The sequence below is a fragment of the Oryctolagus cuniculus genome, chromosome 11, assembly GCF_051225735.1.
Source record: "Oryctolagus cuniculus isolate XC-2025 breed Fujian yellow rabbit chromosome 11, ASM5122573v1, whole genome shotgun sequence".
In the NCBI taxonomy this organism is placed as follows: Eukaryota; Metazoa; Chordata; class Mammalia; order Lagomorpha; family Leporidae; genus Oryctolagus; species Oryctolagus cuniculus.
In genome coordinates this window covers 26,139,373-26,155,086 of record NC_142877.1, presented here as the reverse complement: position 1 = coordinate 26,155,086, position 15,714 = coordinate 26,139,373, and the positions used below count along the sequence as shown (strand labels likewise).

Sequence of the window (15,714 nt, the reverse complement as noted above, 5' to 3'; positions counted from 1 at the left end):
GAATAATATGTTAGCAAAGACAAACTGTAATAAAATCTCTATTACTCCCCTAGCATTAATATTCAAAATATTTAATATATTGACTAGATTATAATATTCTTAGATATATCAAGATATATAATATTCTTAGATATATCAAGATATTGCATTTTCCCAATATTTAGCTAACTCATTTTCTTCTAAGTTGAATAACTGAACGTTCTTAATTATTTTTCATCCTAACATGAACTTTCAGAATCATCTTAAACTGCTGCAGTATTTTATTTCTTAGACCTGGTAAAATCATCCCTGGGCAGATGTTAACGGTCGCTGGCCCCAGGTCACTGCCTGTGAATGGAGTCCCTAGACCTTCCCTAGCCCCAAGTGGGCACCCACGGCCCCAGTCCATTGGGTTTCAGCCTGACCAGCGTGAACTGCGGTGGGCTGCAAGCCCACCTCAGCAGCAAGCAGCCCACAGCAAAGTGGGCCTTGGCCACACCTCACGCTGCTCACAGCTTCCTGCTAACATAGACCTTCAGAGGATTTGATGAGTGAGGGTGGGAGGTGCTGTAAGGGAGCAGACCTCCATGACCCTTCAGGACAACCCTCTCTGAGGTGCTGTCATTTATCCTGGGATCCCTGAGGTGAGAAACTGTGCTTGCAAAGAGTTGGGAGAGGCTTTGCAGTAGAATATTCCAGTAGAAAGAACAGTGTATGCATAGATCCTCCCTGGGTGGGGCCAGCTCTGTGGCGCAGGTTAATCCTCTGCCTGTGGTGCCGGCATCCCATATGGGCGCTGGTTCTAGTCCTGGTTGCTCCTCTTCCAGTCCAGCTCTCTGCTGTGGCCTGGGAGGGCAGTAGAAGATGGCCCAAGTGCTTGGGCCCCTGCACCTGCATGGGAGACCAGGAAGAAGAACCTGGCTCCTGACTTAGGATTGGTGCTGCTCCGGCTGTTGCAGCCATCTGGGGAGTGAAACAACAGAAGGAAGACCTTCCCTCTTGCTGTCTGTAACTCTGACTTTCAAATAAATAAATAAAATCTTAAAAAAAAAAAAAAGATAGCAGCATGGCTAAAGCCTGGTGTGCAATGGAAGAGACACAAGATGAGAGGCAGGCAGTGTGGACGCCACACAGTGCTTTGATGTTTGGGTTGAAAACCGGAGTTTAGGAACAAAGGATGTGCCAATGCAGAGAACTGCGTGCACTCAGAGCTTCTGCTCCTTCAATGTCCCCATTCTTCAGTTCACCCCACTCGCCCCCACTCCCCTTCCCATAGCTCGACCTTGCATTTTACTGTTATTTCACTATATTCTCTCTGTTTGTCCCACTTCAAATTCTCACAACAGAGAATCTGATTGATCCAGTTCATCATTTTACAGCTCCAATCTCAGAGGTCGCTAGTCAGTCCATGGGACTGGGTTGGCTTGAGGAAGTGCCCTCTTCTTGCCCCCAGTAACTGTGTCTGAGGCATGGGGGAAGGGAAGCTTCCTGGCCTGCACTGGACTCCACAACTTCTCTTCCGCCAAGGCTGTGAGCAGGGCTGGGACCCAGAGCTGTGCATGCACATTCTCACACATCCTTGCACTAAGCTTCTATCAGGAGGAATGTGTCTGCCTCCTCCCATGTAATGAGGCGTCCCTAGGAGTAGTGGGAAACTCTAAGCAAAACATGAGCCCTGGGGCCAGCGCTGTGGCGCAGCAGGTTGACACCCTGGCCTGAAGCACTAGCATCCAATATGGGCGCTGGTTCAAGACCCAGCTGCTCCACTTCCCATCCAGCTCTCTGCTATGGCCTGGGAAAGCAGTACAAGATGGCCCAAGACCTTGGGCCCCTGCACCCACGTGGGAGACCTGGAAGAAGCTCCTGGCTCCTGGCTTCAGATCGGTGCAGTTCTGGCCATCGAGCATCGGATGGAAGACCTCTCTCTCTCTCTCTCTCTCTCTTTGCCTCTCCTCTCTGTGTGTGTAAATCTGACTTTCAAATAAATAAATAAATCTTAAAAAAAAAATGAGGCCCTTGGGGAAAGGGACAACCCCTCTATTTCCCTGATCTATTGGTGAGAACTTGACGCTCAATGGATCCTAAAAAAGGTGAGCAATTCTCACTTTTTATAATAAACATTTTAATAGTAAACACTTTTGCAATGTCCTTATTTTGGTTCTAAAATAAAATTCATCAGTATTATAACCTATCTGCTCACATAATTTCAAGAAAAATCAAAATAATCTCTATGCTATAAAAGAGGGAAAAATTGTTTCATAATATGTACTTCAGTGCACAAATAAATTAAACATAATGAAACAGATCTTGTACCTATACATGGTGTGAGTGCAACAGCCGCCGTGCATGCTCAAATGGGCGAGCCATGTGGGCAATTCACAGCTCCCTGTCACATTGCTATTTGCAGCCTAACTTTCCAAAACCGTGAGTCACTCAGTAAAGTCATAATCAAGGCAAAACTCAAGCACCCCTTGCTTTACACTATAGTTTCATTCTAAGGAAATTTGGGTTACCAAGAAATACTTGCTGATGGCTTTAATCTGGTCTCTGAAAATTATAAATGGGTTTCTCACATACATAAATGTCTAGTAGGACATTTGAATTTTGTCTGGGGAATAGGCCAATACTTCATTTTCCAAGACAGTCATGCACATTGATTGAACTCTAACGTCCCGGGTCCTCAGCCCACTAAATTCCCTTAGGGAACTGACCTTCAAAAATGCTTCCAGCAAGTTCCCAAAATACGCTCTAGAGGGCAGTACCTCCCCGAGACGCTGATGTAGCAACATAATCCTGGAGAAGTCAAATGTTTGGCTGGATTGTCTACTCTTTGTGAGACAAACGGAGCTGTATCAACACCACAAATAACTTCCTAAATTCAACAGCAGGTGCTCAGAAAAAAAAAAAGAGACACGAAGAGAAAAAATTTATTTTTCTACATTTTTTTCTTGCTTTATACAACTTGTTTCGCCTCTCTGAAATATCACATAAATGAAATCAATCAATACACACTTTTTTGTCAGGCATCTTCTGTTTAACATGATGTTTCTGAGATGAGCTCACGTGGTGTGTATCAGTAAATTGTTGTTGTTTGTTGAGTAGTAGTGTGTTGTTTGTAACTCAATTTATCCATTCACTTCTTGGACACTGATTGTTTCCTCTTACGAAATATTATGAATAAAACTTCTATAAACATCAACAGAGAAGTCATTATATAGACATGTGTCTATCCAGTTTTCCAAGTAACTCTGAGACAGTTTTACAAAGTGGTTGCCATGGGGCCAGCGCTGTGGTGTAGTGAGTAAAGCCACTGCCTACAGTGCCGGCATCCCATATGGGCGCCGGTTCGAGTCCCAGCTGCTCCACTTCTGATCCAGCTCTCTGCTATGGTCTGGGAAAGCAATGGAAGGTGGCCCAAGCCTTGGGCCACTGCACCCGCGTGGGACACCCAGAAGAAACTCCTGATTCCTGGCTTCAGATCAGTGCAGCTCCAGCCGTTGAGGCCAAATGGGGAGTGAACCAGTGGATGGAGAACCTCTCTCTCTCTCTCTCTCTCTGTCTCTCTGCCTCTCCTTCTCTCTGTGTAACTCGGACTTTCAAATAAATAAATTAAAAAAACAAAGTGGTTTCCATGTTGCATTCGCACTAGCAATGTATCAGCATTCCAGTTGCTCACCAGTCTTGCTATCATTGGTTTTTTCATTTTAATCACTCTACTGGGTATGCATGGTGTCTCAGTGTGCTTCTAATTTACAATTATCTAATTTACATTTCTCTAAGGACTTGTCAGCCACTTATGCATCATCTTTTGTAAAATGTGTCTTTAAATGTTTGTCCACTGGAATACTGAATATTGTCTTTTTCTTATTGATTTGTAGGAGTTCTTTGCATATTGTGGACAAATCCTTTGTCAGGCATATGTTCAGAATAGCTAAGAACATATGGAAATGGTAAATGATAAGTAGAAAAAAACAGGACACAAGACATCTACAGTTTGATTCCACTTTTTTTTTGGCACATTTCACATATTTTCTATTTGTGGGTATTTCTATACAGGGAAAATACTGGTGATTATAGCTTTCTTAGTTGTGACTGTTTTCTACATTTTTTCAAGGAACATGCATTAATTTTACAGCTAGTAAAAAATGTTAATTTGAAAGTACAAATAAGAGGGATCTCGGAGATACACTCCGGTGGGGCCAGAGGCCTGGGGTAGACACCCACCTCCGCTGCTTGCTAGGTGTGTGGCCAGAACCCCAGCCACTTCTAGAACAGGCAGGACAGTAGCATCACACAACTGGGAGAACCCAGTGAAATGATGTATGCAAAGCCACTGATACTTACTAAAGAAGAGCTGGTATGTCATCACGTCCCTGCCATCAGGGAGCCCTTGGATGGTGTCAGTGCTCCGAGCACCTGTCCAGACAACACCCCTCTCTAGCATCCCCCACCCACCTGGCTCACCTCGCACACCTCCAGTGCCAGGAAGCTCCCTTCCTCCCCAAGATTCCCCTTCGCACTCTCTTATCCTACCAATGCCTGTGGCTGTCAATCCACCTTGGACATAGCCTTGATCTGATATCCAAAGACTTTAGCCCAAGCCATGGTTCTGTCCCTTCGGGAGTTGTAGGGCCTTGGACAAGTCACCTTCCCATTCTAGGCCTGCAAGCCCAGTGAGGCACTTTAAGGAACCTTCTACCTTAGAAATGCCTTGTCTCTTGGGCTTAATGGGTTGGTCCTTATGACTTAAGGGGTTGGATGTAGACTTAGATGTGGTCTGGTTGGATGCTGGGTGAGAAATGGCCATGGTATGTGAAGTTTAAGTTCCAGGAAACCGTCTAGACTGTCTGAGTTGGTTTCAGCCCTCACAAGGCCAAGTGCTGCCTCCAACATGATGCACTGAGAAAAACACGGCATCAGTTCTGTGGCATCCTTGCCAAAAATGCATAAGCTGACCCCATCATGAGGAAATATAAGATGAACTCAAACCGAGGGACATGCCACAAAATAACTGGCCTCAAGTCTTCAAAAATGTTGGTGTCAGGGCCAGCACTGTGGTATAGTGGGTAAAGCTGCCGTCTACAACACCCACATTCCGTATTGGCACTGGTACAAGTCTTGACTGCTCCACTTCCGATCCAGCTCCCTGCGAATGCTCCTGGGAAAGCAGTAGAAGATGGCCCAAGTCCTTTGGCCCCTGCACCCATGTAGAGACCTGGAGGAAGCTCCTGGCTTCTGGTTTCAGACTGGCCCAGCTCTGGCCGTTGTGGCCTTTTGGGGAGTGAATCAGTATATGGAAGATTCTCTCCCCCCGCCCCCAAGTAACTGCCTTTCAAACAAATAAATAAATAAATCTTTACCAAAAAATGTCAGTGTCATGCAAGACTGAGGAACTGCTCCAGAGAAAAGGGAGCAAAGGAACACGTCCACGGAGTGCAGCATGTCACCCAGGCACCCTCGGTTGCTGTGAAGGACTTCATTGGAACAGCTGATAAACATAAATTCAGTTCTGAAGATTAGACAATAAATGTCATCAATGTTAATGTCCTGATTTTAGAATCATAGTGTGTATGGTTATATAAGAAAGTACCTGGGGCCTGTGCTGTGGCGCAGCAGGTTAACTCCCTGGCCTGAAGCACCAGCATCCCATATGGGCGCCGGTTCTAGTCCCAGCTGCTCCTCTTCCAATCCAGCTCTCTGCTATGGCCTAGGATAGCAATAGAAGATGGCTCAAGTCCTTGGACCCCTGCGCCCACGTGGGAGACCCGGAGAATCTCCTGGCTCCTGGCTTCGGATCGGCGCAGCTCTGGCCATTGCAGCCAACTGGGGAGTGAACCATCATATGGAAGACCTCTCTCTCTCTCTGCCTCTCCTCTCTCAGTAACTCTGACTTTCAAATAAATAAATAAATCTTTTAAAAATAATACCTTATATTTCAGAAAAACTCATTGAGGTGTTTAGGTATAAAGGGGTATCATGACTGCAATTTACTGTCAGAAAAAAATATATATACATATCTCAGAGAGAGAAGGTTAAGTTTATAAAATGTTAATATTTAGCAAAACCAGAGGAAAGATCTACAGGAATTCTGGCACTGATTCATACTCCAGCTGCTCCACTTCCAATCCAGCTTCTTGCTAATAATGCACCTGGGAAGGCAGCAGACGATGGCCCAAGTGCTTGGGTCCCTGCACCCAAATAGGAGACCCAGAAGATGCCCCTGGCTCCTGGCTTTAGCTTGGACCAGCGCCAGCCATTGCAACAGAGTGAACCAGCAGATGGAAGATCTCTCTTTCTCTCTTTCTCTAAGATTTTATTTATTTGAGAGGTAGAGCTAGAGAGAGAGAGAGAGAGAGAGAGATCTTCCATCTACTGGTTCACTCCCCAAATGGCCACAATGGCTGGAGCTGGGCTGATCTGAAGCCAGGAGCTTCATCCAGTTCTCCCATGTGGGTGCAGAGGCCCAGTGACTTTGGCCCTCTTCTGCTGCTTTCCCAGCAGAGAGCTGGATCAGATAGGCGGGGGCTTAGCCTACTACACCACAGCACCAGCCCCCTGACTTTCAAAAAATAAATAAAATTTTTTTAATCTTTCTGCTTTCCTACAAGACAGTGAAATTATGTGGAAAAGGAGAAAGCGCCCACTGGGGAGCCTTTTGCTCAGTACGAGTGACAGCGACGATCGCAGCTCTTGTTTCATGAGCACACACCAAGCGCCACACAACCTCACCTGACCCCCAGGCTACCCCACTAGGAGCTGTCACGACAGGACCTGACAATCCATCCTGGGACGTGACTTGCCCTGGGTGGCACAGCCTGAGGCCTGCACACAGCAGAGCTGGGCTATGACCTTGAGTCTGTCTGACTCCCTTCCCCTCACCCCCGGAAGTCATTGTCACCTTCTCAGCAGCAGGGTCATACGCCACCCCCCACATCGGAAGCAGAGAAAACGAGGTCCCTTTGCTCTTTCTAAAACAACTGAGGGGGAGAGGGCACAGTGCAGAACTAAATTTAGTGCAGTCCAATTTAAAACTTGGGCTAATCCAACAATTTAACCATTCTCTTGGGGTTTCTTGAATCCAGAGAGGCTTGGTGTCTTGGATACAACGGCTCAGCCTCTCAGAGTCCTCCTCTCCTCCCACCACTCCTCCCCAACATGGTGGCACCTGCCAGGGCCTGGCGGACTTGGGCCTGACACGGAGACCATGCACAGGCTTCCCAGCCGTGGCCTGTGCTTTGGGAACTGCTGCGCTGTCTCTGACTCACGGAGGCCTGGTGACATGATACCAGGCAAGCATCGCCACATGTCAGCCCACGTAGCTCCGTGCCCTCCCAGGTGTTCCTACCCACTCAGTGTCGCCACACTGGGCCCTGACACAGCCTACAGGCTCTCTGTTCACCGTCCAGACCACACAGGAACTGAGGGTGTGGGGGCGCAGGCCGGATCTTCAGGAGGCACCCTTTGAGATTCAAATCATTCTGTGCTCCTTCCTGTGGGTGAAGAGCTGTGGCCCAAGCCCGGTGCCCTGTTTCCACTCCAGCTGCCTCTGGCACAGCCCCAGGTCCCAGGAATACCAGACAACGGGGCTAGCACCTGGTGCAGCACGTAGCCTCCAAGGCTCTTTCCTACCACGTCATGGGCTGGGAAGTGCTGCGACTGTCACCACCCTTTCATAGCTTCACCATGCAGGGGCCACCCTCTTACCTGGGCTGAGGTCAAGGCCATCAAAAGAACGCTCTGAAAGTCTCAGAGGGCAGGGGATACGAGTCCCTCCACACTTGGTGTCCCACCCCCCTCAGTTTATCCAATGCTCCTGTCCCTTCCTGAGCTAGATCTCAGGGGGAAGCCTCCTTCTCCCAAGCTAAGGTCCATTACTGAGGCCAGGAAAGTAGGGTCCCTTCTTTCCCAACCTCTCTTAGTTCAGCAATGGCCAAGTCATTCAGCTGTGGCCCGTGAGATACAAGCAGAAGTCTGCTAAGCGGGGAACATTTTTGCTTTCTTGACAAAAGAGAGGAGTAAAGTCCTACTGTTCCCTCTCTCCCTGTTTAGAACAAAGAAATGAGGGCGGAAGTTTTGGCAGCCAGATGGTGATCCAAGGGAATCTGGGGGATGCTGGCTTTGACCTGGCTACTGCCTACTTCCACACTTCTTTGTATGTGAGAAAACTGAGCCCCTACAAACCGAATTTCCTGTTTCTTTGGCCAAAGGCAACCCCAACTGGTCCAAGGGAATCAAACCGTGTGTCCAGCCACCTCCCTTGTCTGCTCACGTTCTCTCCCTCCCTCCCGAGCCCCACCGCTCCTCAGGCCTGGAAGAGGCAGATTGCCCTCCCTCACTTCTTCCTGCTTACGTGAAAACCGCTTGCACGAAATTCTTATGGTCCTGTCTGCCTGGACAGACTCATGAAATGCTAAAATAGGAGATAAAGGAAGACAGATGAACAGTTTCCCTCCCAACAGAGGTGCCTTCTAGCTGAATGCAGAATTCCGAACGCAAGGAGTTCATCAGTGACTCCAGGATTACGAACAGTTATTATTACCAACTCTATTATGAAATCTTGCTATGGACACTCCCTTTCTGTTAGCTTCCTTCAATAAAGTCTTAATCTCCTGGTATTATAATTATCCCCATCACGCATGAGGAGACCGAGGAGGCTTGCAGAGGTCGAGTGATTTTTCCGGAGCTGGACACAGCCAGGATGGGAACCACTGACAAAGGTCATTAATGCCCACTCTGCCCTGGCCACCTCCCATACTCTGGGCCTTGACTCCTCCCCCTCGGGGCAGAGGAGCACAGGTGAGCGAGCAGACAGAAGAGACCACTGGCAGCATGTGTTTTATTGCAGAGCGAGGTGTCCACGCCAGAGCCAGCTACTTATCGGTCACCTTGGGGAGCAGTGGAGGCTTCAGTGTGTAGGGGAGACAGCACAAGGAGGCATCCGGACACAGGTGCATGAAGGACTCTTGCTTGGTGCAGTAAATTCGGCAGGCCCCTTGGCCCTGCCAGCACCGTTTGAATTCGCTTCTCCCTGTGCGGAGGAAGGTCACAGGTTACCGGCGAGGCCACTGGTTACACACTGCAGAGAAGCTGCTTGCCCGGGTGAACCACACACCAGGTACACTCCCCGCACTTGCCAGAACTGCACCGTAGGACAACAGTCGGTCTCATGACAATCCCTGCTATCCGAGCAAGGAAGCTGAGCTCAGACAGGCCATGAAGGAGCGGAACCCGGGTTCTAATCCAGGCGATCTGGCTCCAGAGTCCACACCGGAAACCTTACCAGCACTGCCCTGCTGGAGACCCACTTAATATTCAGGTTTAGCGAGGAGTTTTCCAACCCCTGGCAACAGGAAAGGTAAAGCTTTGGGGGTATAGGTCCTGTACGCCACCCAGGGGTCTTCGGTCACAACATGGGATGGAACTTCTCCTTAATTATTCATTCAACAAACATGGAGTGCTCAGGGCAGGGCTGGGAGCACCATAACAAACAGCATGGCTATGGCCCACACCCTAAGGGAGTTTCCAGCTGGCCAGGAACTCAGTTAAAAACCAGGCAAGTGACTACACTAAGTAGAGTTTGTGGTGAGTGACGTGACGGCTCTCATCAGGGCAGGGACAGGCATGCGGCACAGTGGTTAAAGACACCACGTCCCATACTGGGCTGTCTGATTTGAGTCCCGGTTACTCTGCTTCCGATCCAGCTTCCTGCTGATGCTCACCCTGGGGGGCAGCAGGTGGTGGCTCAAGTACTTGGGTTCCTGCCACCTGTGTGGGAGACCTGGCAGACCTGGCTCCAGCCTGACCCAACCCTGGCTGTTGCAAGCATTAGAGGAGTGAACCAGAAGACAGACTCGGTCTCTCTCTCTCTCTCTCTCTTTCTCTCCCTCTCCCTTTGAAACAAAATGAAAATAAAGAAGTTTTGTAAATGGTGGGATGGTGGCGAGAGAAGAGGGCTGCTTGCACAGGCTTGTCTGCCGCCGCGACCTCTCTCACCCACAGCCCCAGAAACAGAGAAAGCAACGCAGCAGGTGGAGCACTAAGTGGAAGCAGGGGGAGGGGAAGGAAGGTTTCCCCACACCCCCGTGGATAAAAAGGCCCCACGTGCTCCTCACATCACACCACGGACCACCCACGGCTTTATTCAGCCCTGCTAACCAGCCCATCTTTCCATCTTGCTGAGGTAGAGAATCTGAGCCTGAGACAGCACCAGCCTCAAAAATCTCTGTGATGAAATCCGCACTCCGAAGAGGACGTGCGGGGTATTGGTTAGCAGTGTGCGGTGACCCCAGCTCAGACCTCCTGGCTCCAGCTCCTCACTCTGTCACTTCCCGGCTGAGTGGCCTGCGCTTCAGCGTCCTCTTTTCAGAGGGCAGTGATGGGATCGCGTCAGCACAGTGCCTGGGACAGAGCAGGTACTCAGGAAGTAGCAGGCGGGGTTATCCGAAGCACAGCTTAGATCCTGGCAGTCCCCAGGGCCCATTCTAGGTCAACTTTCTGATAAAGAAAGCAAGGGACTTGCCCAAGCTCCCTGAGCCTTTAAGTGGCGGGCCTGGAAGCAGACTCCCAAGCGAGGACTGTCCTATGACATGATTGTAACCCATCGTCCTGTCTCGGCTCCTCAGTCACCCTCAGACCCCGGGTTTTTATTTTCCCCGACATGACGATCACCCTTCCTCGTGTCTCTGCTGTTGTCTCCCACTGTGTTCCTCAGTACTCCTTACTCCAGCCACACTGCTGCCTCAGGGCCTTTGTCTCTGCTGCTCCTTCTTCCTGGAACAATCTGCTTGTATCCTCACTTTATTCAAACCTCTGCTCAAGCCCATCTTACATAAAATGATAAAATAGCTGGGGTTTACTTCAAAATAATTCACTAGGGAGGCGGAGAAGTGAGTGACAGAAATGAATCAAGTTGGTAATTTCTGAGGTTGGATGACAGGTACACAGGATTTCTTTATACTATTTTTTTAAAGATTTATTTATTTGCAAGGCAGAGTTACAGAGAGGCAGAGGCAGAGAGAGAGAGAAAGGTCATCCATCTGCTGGTTCACTCCCCAGATGGCCATAACAGCCAGAGCTGTGCCGATTTGAAGCCAGGAGCCAGGAGCTTCTTCCAGGCCTCCCATGCAGGTGCAGGGGCCCAGGGACTTGGGCCATCATCCACTGCTTTCCCAGGCCATAGCAGAGAGCTGAATCAGAAGTGGAGCATCCGGCACTTGAACCTGCACCCACATGGGATGGTGGCACTGAGGTGGCAGCTTTACCCGCTATGCCACAGTGCCGGCCCCTATACTATTTTTTTCACTTGTGTGAAATTTTCCTTTTTAATTTTTATTTATTAGTTTTTATTATTTATTTGAAAGGCAGAGAGAAAGAGAGATCTTCCATCTGCTGATTCACTCCCTAAATGATCACAATAGCTAGAATCTAGGAGTCTGGAATTCAATCCAGGTCTCCCATGTGAGTGATAAAGACTCAAACACTGCCTCCCAGGGTGCACATGAGCAGGAAGCTGGATGGGAGGCAGAACCAGGACAGAACGCAGATACTCTGAGAAGTGATGCAGGCATCCCAAGAGGTGTCTTAATCGCTGAGCCAAAGTTCTTGTTTTTTTGTTTGTTTGTTTGTTTGACAGGCAGAGTGGACAGTGAGAGAGAGAGAGAGAGAGAGAGAGAGAGAGAGAGGTCTTCCTTTGCTGTTGGTTCACCCCCCAATGGCCACTGCGGCTGGCGCACCGAGCTGATCCGAAGCCAGGAGCCAGGTGCTTCTCCTGGTCTCCCATGGGGTGCAGGGCCCAAGCACTTGGGCCATCCTCCACTGCACTCCCAGGCCACAGCAGAGAGCTGGCCTGGAAGAGGGGCAACCGGGACAGAATCCGGCGCCCCAACCGGGACTAGAACTCGGTGTGCCAGCGCCGCAAGGCGGAGGATTAGCCTAGTGAGCCGCGGCGCCGGCTGCCAAAGTTTCTTTTAGAAACTCACACAACACAGGGTGGGCATTTAGCCTAGCAGTTAAAATACCTACATCCCACACTGGAGCACCTGCGTTCAACTCCCAGCTCCAGCTCCTGACTCCACCTTCTTGCTAATGCACACCCTGGGGAGCAGCACCCCAGTCCAGTCAAGGCTACTGCAGGCATTTGGGGGACTAAACCAGTGGATGAGAGCTCTCTCTCTCTCTCTCTCAAATAAATAAGAAAACTGACATCATTACATGATTCTCTATTTTTCCATGATTAAATTTTTTCCATAATAAAAATGTTTGCTCCACTTCATCCAGCTGTCTGCTATGGCCTGGGAAAGCAGTAGGAGATGGCCCAAGTCCTTGGGCCCCTGAACCTGCGTGGGAGACCCAGAAGAAGCTCTTGGCTCCTGGCTCCGGATTGGCGCAGCTCCAGCTGTTGCAGCCAATTGGGGAGTGAACCATTGGATGGAAGACCTCTCTCTCTCTCTGCCTCTCCTCTCTCTGTGTAACTCTGACTTTCAAATAAATAAATAAAAATATTTTTAAAAATTTAAAAACTTACCTTATTCATTATATTTTTCTCTCTAGTTTCACATATATTGCAAATTTTTAAAATAAAAAATTTTAAAAACAAAATCCTTGGGGGTCAGTGCTATGGTTAGCAGGCTGAGCCTCTGCCTGTGGTCCCAGCATCCCATATGGGAGCCAGTTTGTGTCCCGGCTGCTCCTCTTCCAACTCAGCTCTCTGCTTGGGACCTGGGAAGCCAGTGGAAGATGGCCCAAGTGCTTGGGCCCCAGCACCTGTGTGGGAGACCCAGAAGAAGCTCCTGGCTTCAGATTGGCCCAGCTCCAACCATTGCAGCCATTTGGAGAGTGAACCAGCGGATGGAGGACCTTTCTCTCTTTCTTTCTCCCTCTGTCTATAACTCTGCCTCTCAAATAAATAAACAAAATATTAAAAAAAAAAAAAAAAAAAACCTTTTCCTAGGACTTCCGTGACCATCCCATCAGCTCTAACCCCTTCATTCTTCTTACTGCCTGACATACTATGTTTACTTATTTTCTATCTCCACCAACTAAAATATAAGCTCCATGAAAGCAAAGACCTTGTTTTCCCCCACTGCTAGAACCCCAGCAATCATAATAGCACCTGTCAAATAGTAAATTGAGTGAATCCCATTTCACAGATTATAAAACTGAGGTGCAGGGGCCAGCACTGTGGATAGCAGATAAACCTGCTATCTACAATGCTGCATCCCACATGGGCACCAGTTCAAGACTTCACTGCTCCTCTTCCAATCCAGCTCTCTGCTATGGCCTGGGAAAGCAGTAGAAGATGGCCCAAGTCCCTGGGCCCCTGCATCTGCGTGGAAGACCCAGAAGAAGCTCCTGGCTCCTGATCAGCTCACCCCTGGCCATTGCAGCCATTTGGAGAGTGACACACCAGATGGAAGACTTCTCTCTTTCTCTCTCTCTCTCTCTCTGCCTCTGCCTCTCTGTAACTCTGCTTTTCAAAGAAATAAATAAATAAATCTTTTTTTATTTATTTGACAGAGTTATAGACAGAGAGAGAGAGGGAGGGAGGGAGAGAGGGAGGCAGGGAGGGAGGGAAGAGAGAGAGAGAGAGAGAGAGAGAGAGAGGTCTTCCTGTCATTGGTGCACTCCCCAAATGGCCGCTATGGCCGGCACTGCACCGATCTGAAGCCAGCAGTCAGGTGCTTCTTCCTTGTCTCCCATGCAGGTACAGGGGCCCAAGCACTTGGGCCATCCTCCACTGCCCTCCCAGGCCACAGTAGAGAGCTGGACTGGAAGAGGAGCAACTGGGACTAGAAGCGGCGCCTATATAGGATGCTGGCGCCACAGGCAGCAGATTAACCAAGTGAGCCACGGTGCTGGCCCCATAAATAAATCTTAAAAAAAAAAAAAAAAAAAAAAAAAACGGAGGTGCCGGCTTATTTAGCACCTTGCTCTAAGGCGCCCTGCAAGTTCTGGTGAGGCCAGAACTTATGTGCTAGCCTAGGCTCCTCTGTTCTCTGGGACCCGCAAGCCTGTTCCTCCTTTAAACACACACACACACACACACACACAGGTGATGTTACCTGGTGGCACGTGACCCAGGACCAGGAGCACCACAATGAGCAGGAGCAGCTGTGTCATGGCCACAGGGCTCCTGGGGAGGCCGCTGGGGAAACACAAGAGAGCAGCAGGGCGTACTGAGCCTTGCCTGCCACGGCCCAGCCTTTATTGGCCGCAGAGGAAGGCCGGGCTGTGGGCAGCAGACCGAAGCGGGAGGAGGAGCCCCTGCCAGCAGCTGGTCAGCCAAGGCCTCCAGAGGCTGCTGAGCTCTGATGCTGCGGGCAGGATTTTCTGAGGCCAGCCCTGCGGGTCAGAAGCTGGCAATCTCCTTCCACCCCACCGAGACAGCCTTGACTTTGAGAGACCCTGATCAATCCCAGCACCTCCCTCTAATTGCTGTGAGACCTTAGACAGGTCACTTCACTTCTCTGAGTCCCAGCCCATCATCTATGGAATGATCCCCTTGCGAGGCTAACAGAATGGAGGTTTCCCTTCCAAATGCCAAAGAGGTATTTAGGTATATTTGGTGTATATAAAATACCAAAAAGGTATTTTAGAGGTATTTAGCGTGTATTTAGGCCTGCTCTGAAAAATGGGAGATTAACAGTCCCTACTTCAGTAGATAATTAAGTGAATAATACAGGGGTTCTCAAAGTGTCATCCCCAGACCAGCTAGCAACAGCACCTGGGACTTGCAAGAGATGCAAATTCTGCCTCAAATCCAGTGGTCTGAGGGGGTGAGTCCCAGCAAACCTGCAGGTAATTCCAACACACAGTTTGGGGAACACTGAGATAACACACAAGGAGTTTCCAAAAAGTCCGTGGAAAGAGCATATTATGAAAAAAACATGCATGGGTTTCACAAAGCCTCTGCACCGAGATAAACTTATCCTTCAATTCCACATTCCACAAGCTTCAGGGGCCCTTGGATGTGCAGAGCGTGGGATCCTATCTGCTACACGGGAACCCCAGTGCGTCATGAAGGAGAAAAGGTGTCCCGGGCTGAAGGAGCAGACTGCGCCTGCAAGACGAGGCCCAGGCAGAGCAAGGACTATGTTGGAGGAGAGGTTGGCACGTCCCTGCACAGGATGAGAGCCAGAGCATGATGGGACTTTAAGGCCAAGTTCAGGCTTTCCTAGACAACCAGAGGCTTTTGTTTGTTTGTCTAGCATGGGTGTAGCCCATTCAGATTACAGTTTTTAAGTACAAAAATTGAAACCCAAAATGGGGAGTTGCCTTGCCCACAGTCGTACAGCAACTGAGTCACAGGGCTGGGAGCCCCAGGAGGAAGCCAGGCATCGAGTGTCAGCCTGTGCCCAGCACCCGCGGGGGTTGAGCCCATCTACTGGGAAGCGTTGAAGCTGTTCCAAGCTGGACACCTGGACCCCCTCAGCCATGACAATGAGCCCACCCACAGGTGCAGCCCGGTCTCCTCGGTCCCACACACTCACATCTCAATCCCTCCAGGCCTAAAGGGAGGCACACTGATTAAAGAGCCTGGATCCTGGCCCCATGGGTGGTCACTCCACCAGAGCCAACTTCTATCCCAAGACCAGAGTCCCTTTCTTCCACCTAAATGCTTGGGAAGTTTTTTTTTGTTTTTTTTTTTTTTTTGATTTTATTTAAGGTTACAAACTTCATGTGTTTCCTACATACAGATTTGGAGCACAATGATACTTACTCTCCACCCTACCCTCC

The 15,714-nt window shown here is 49.3% G+C and overlaps 1 protein-coding gene across 1 annotated transcript; it reads right to left on the bottom strand.

The window, feature by feature from the left end:
* Positions 1–8,801: 8,801 nt before the first annotated feature.
* Positions 8,802–14,197, bottom strand: DEFB124 (defensin beta 124). Its single transcript, XM_017342171.4, has 2 exons — positions 14,040–14,197; positions 8,802–9,007 (listed from the first exon to the last, which is right to left on the bottom strand). Exons 1-2 carry the CDS (start codon positions 14,095–14,097, stop codon positions 8,850–8,852), a joined length of 216 nt encoding a protein of 71 aa, XP_017197660.1. The 5' UTR covers positions 14,098–14,197; the 3' UTR covers positions 8,802–8,849.
* Between the last annotated feature and the right edge of the window lie 1,517 nt (positions 14,198–15,714).

Excerpts from the sequence above, each read along its gene's own strand:
- DEFB124 (XM_017342171.4), bottom strand. The coding sequence starts at position 14,097 with ATGACACAGCTGCTCCTGCTCATTGTGGTGCTCCTGGTCCTGGGTCAC. Across the intron at positions 9,008-14,039 it reads CCTGGGTCACGTGCCACCAG|GGAGAAGCGAATTCAAACGG; the intron begins GTAACATCACCT and ends TCCTCCGCACAG.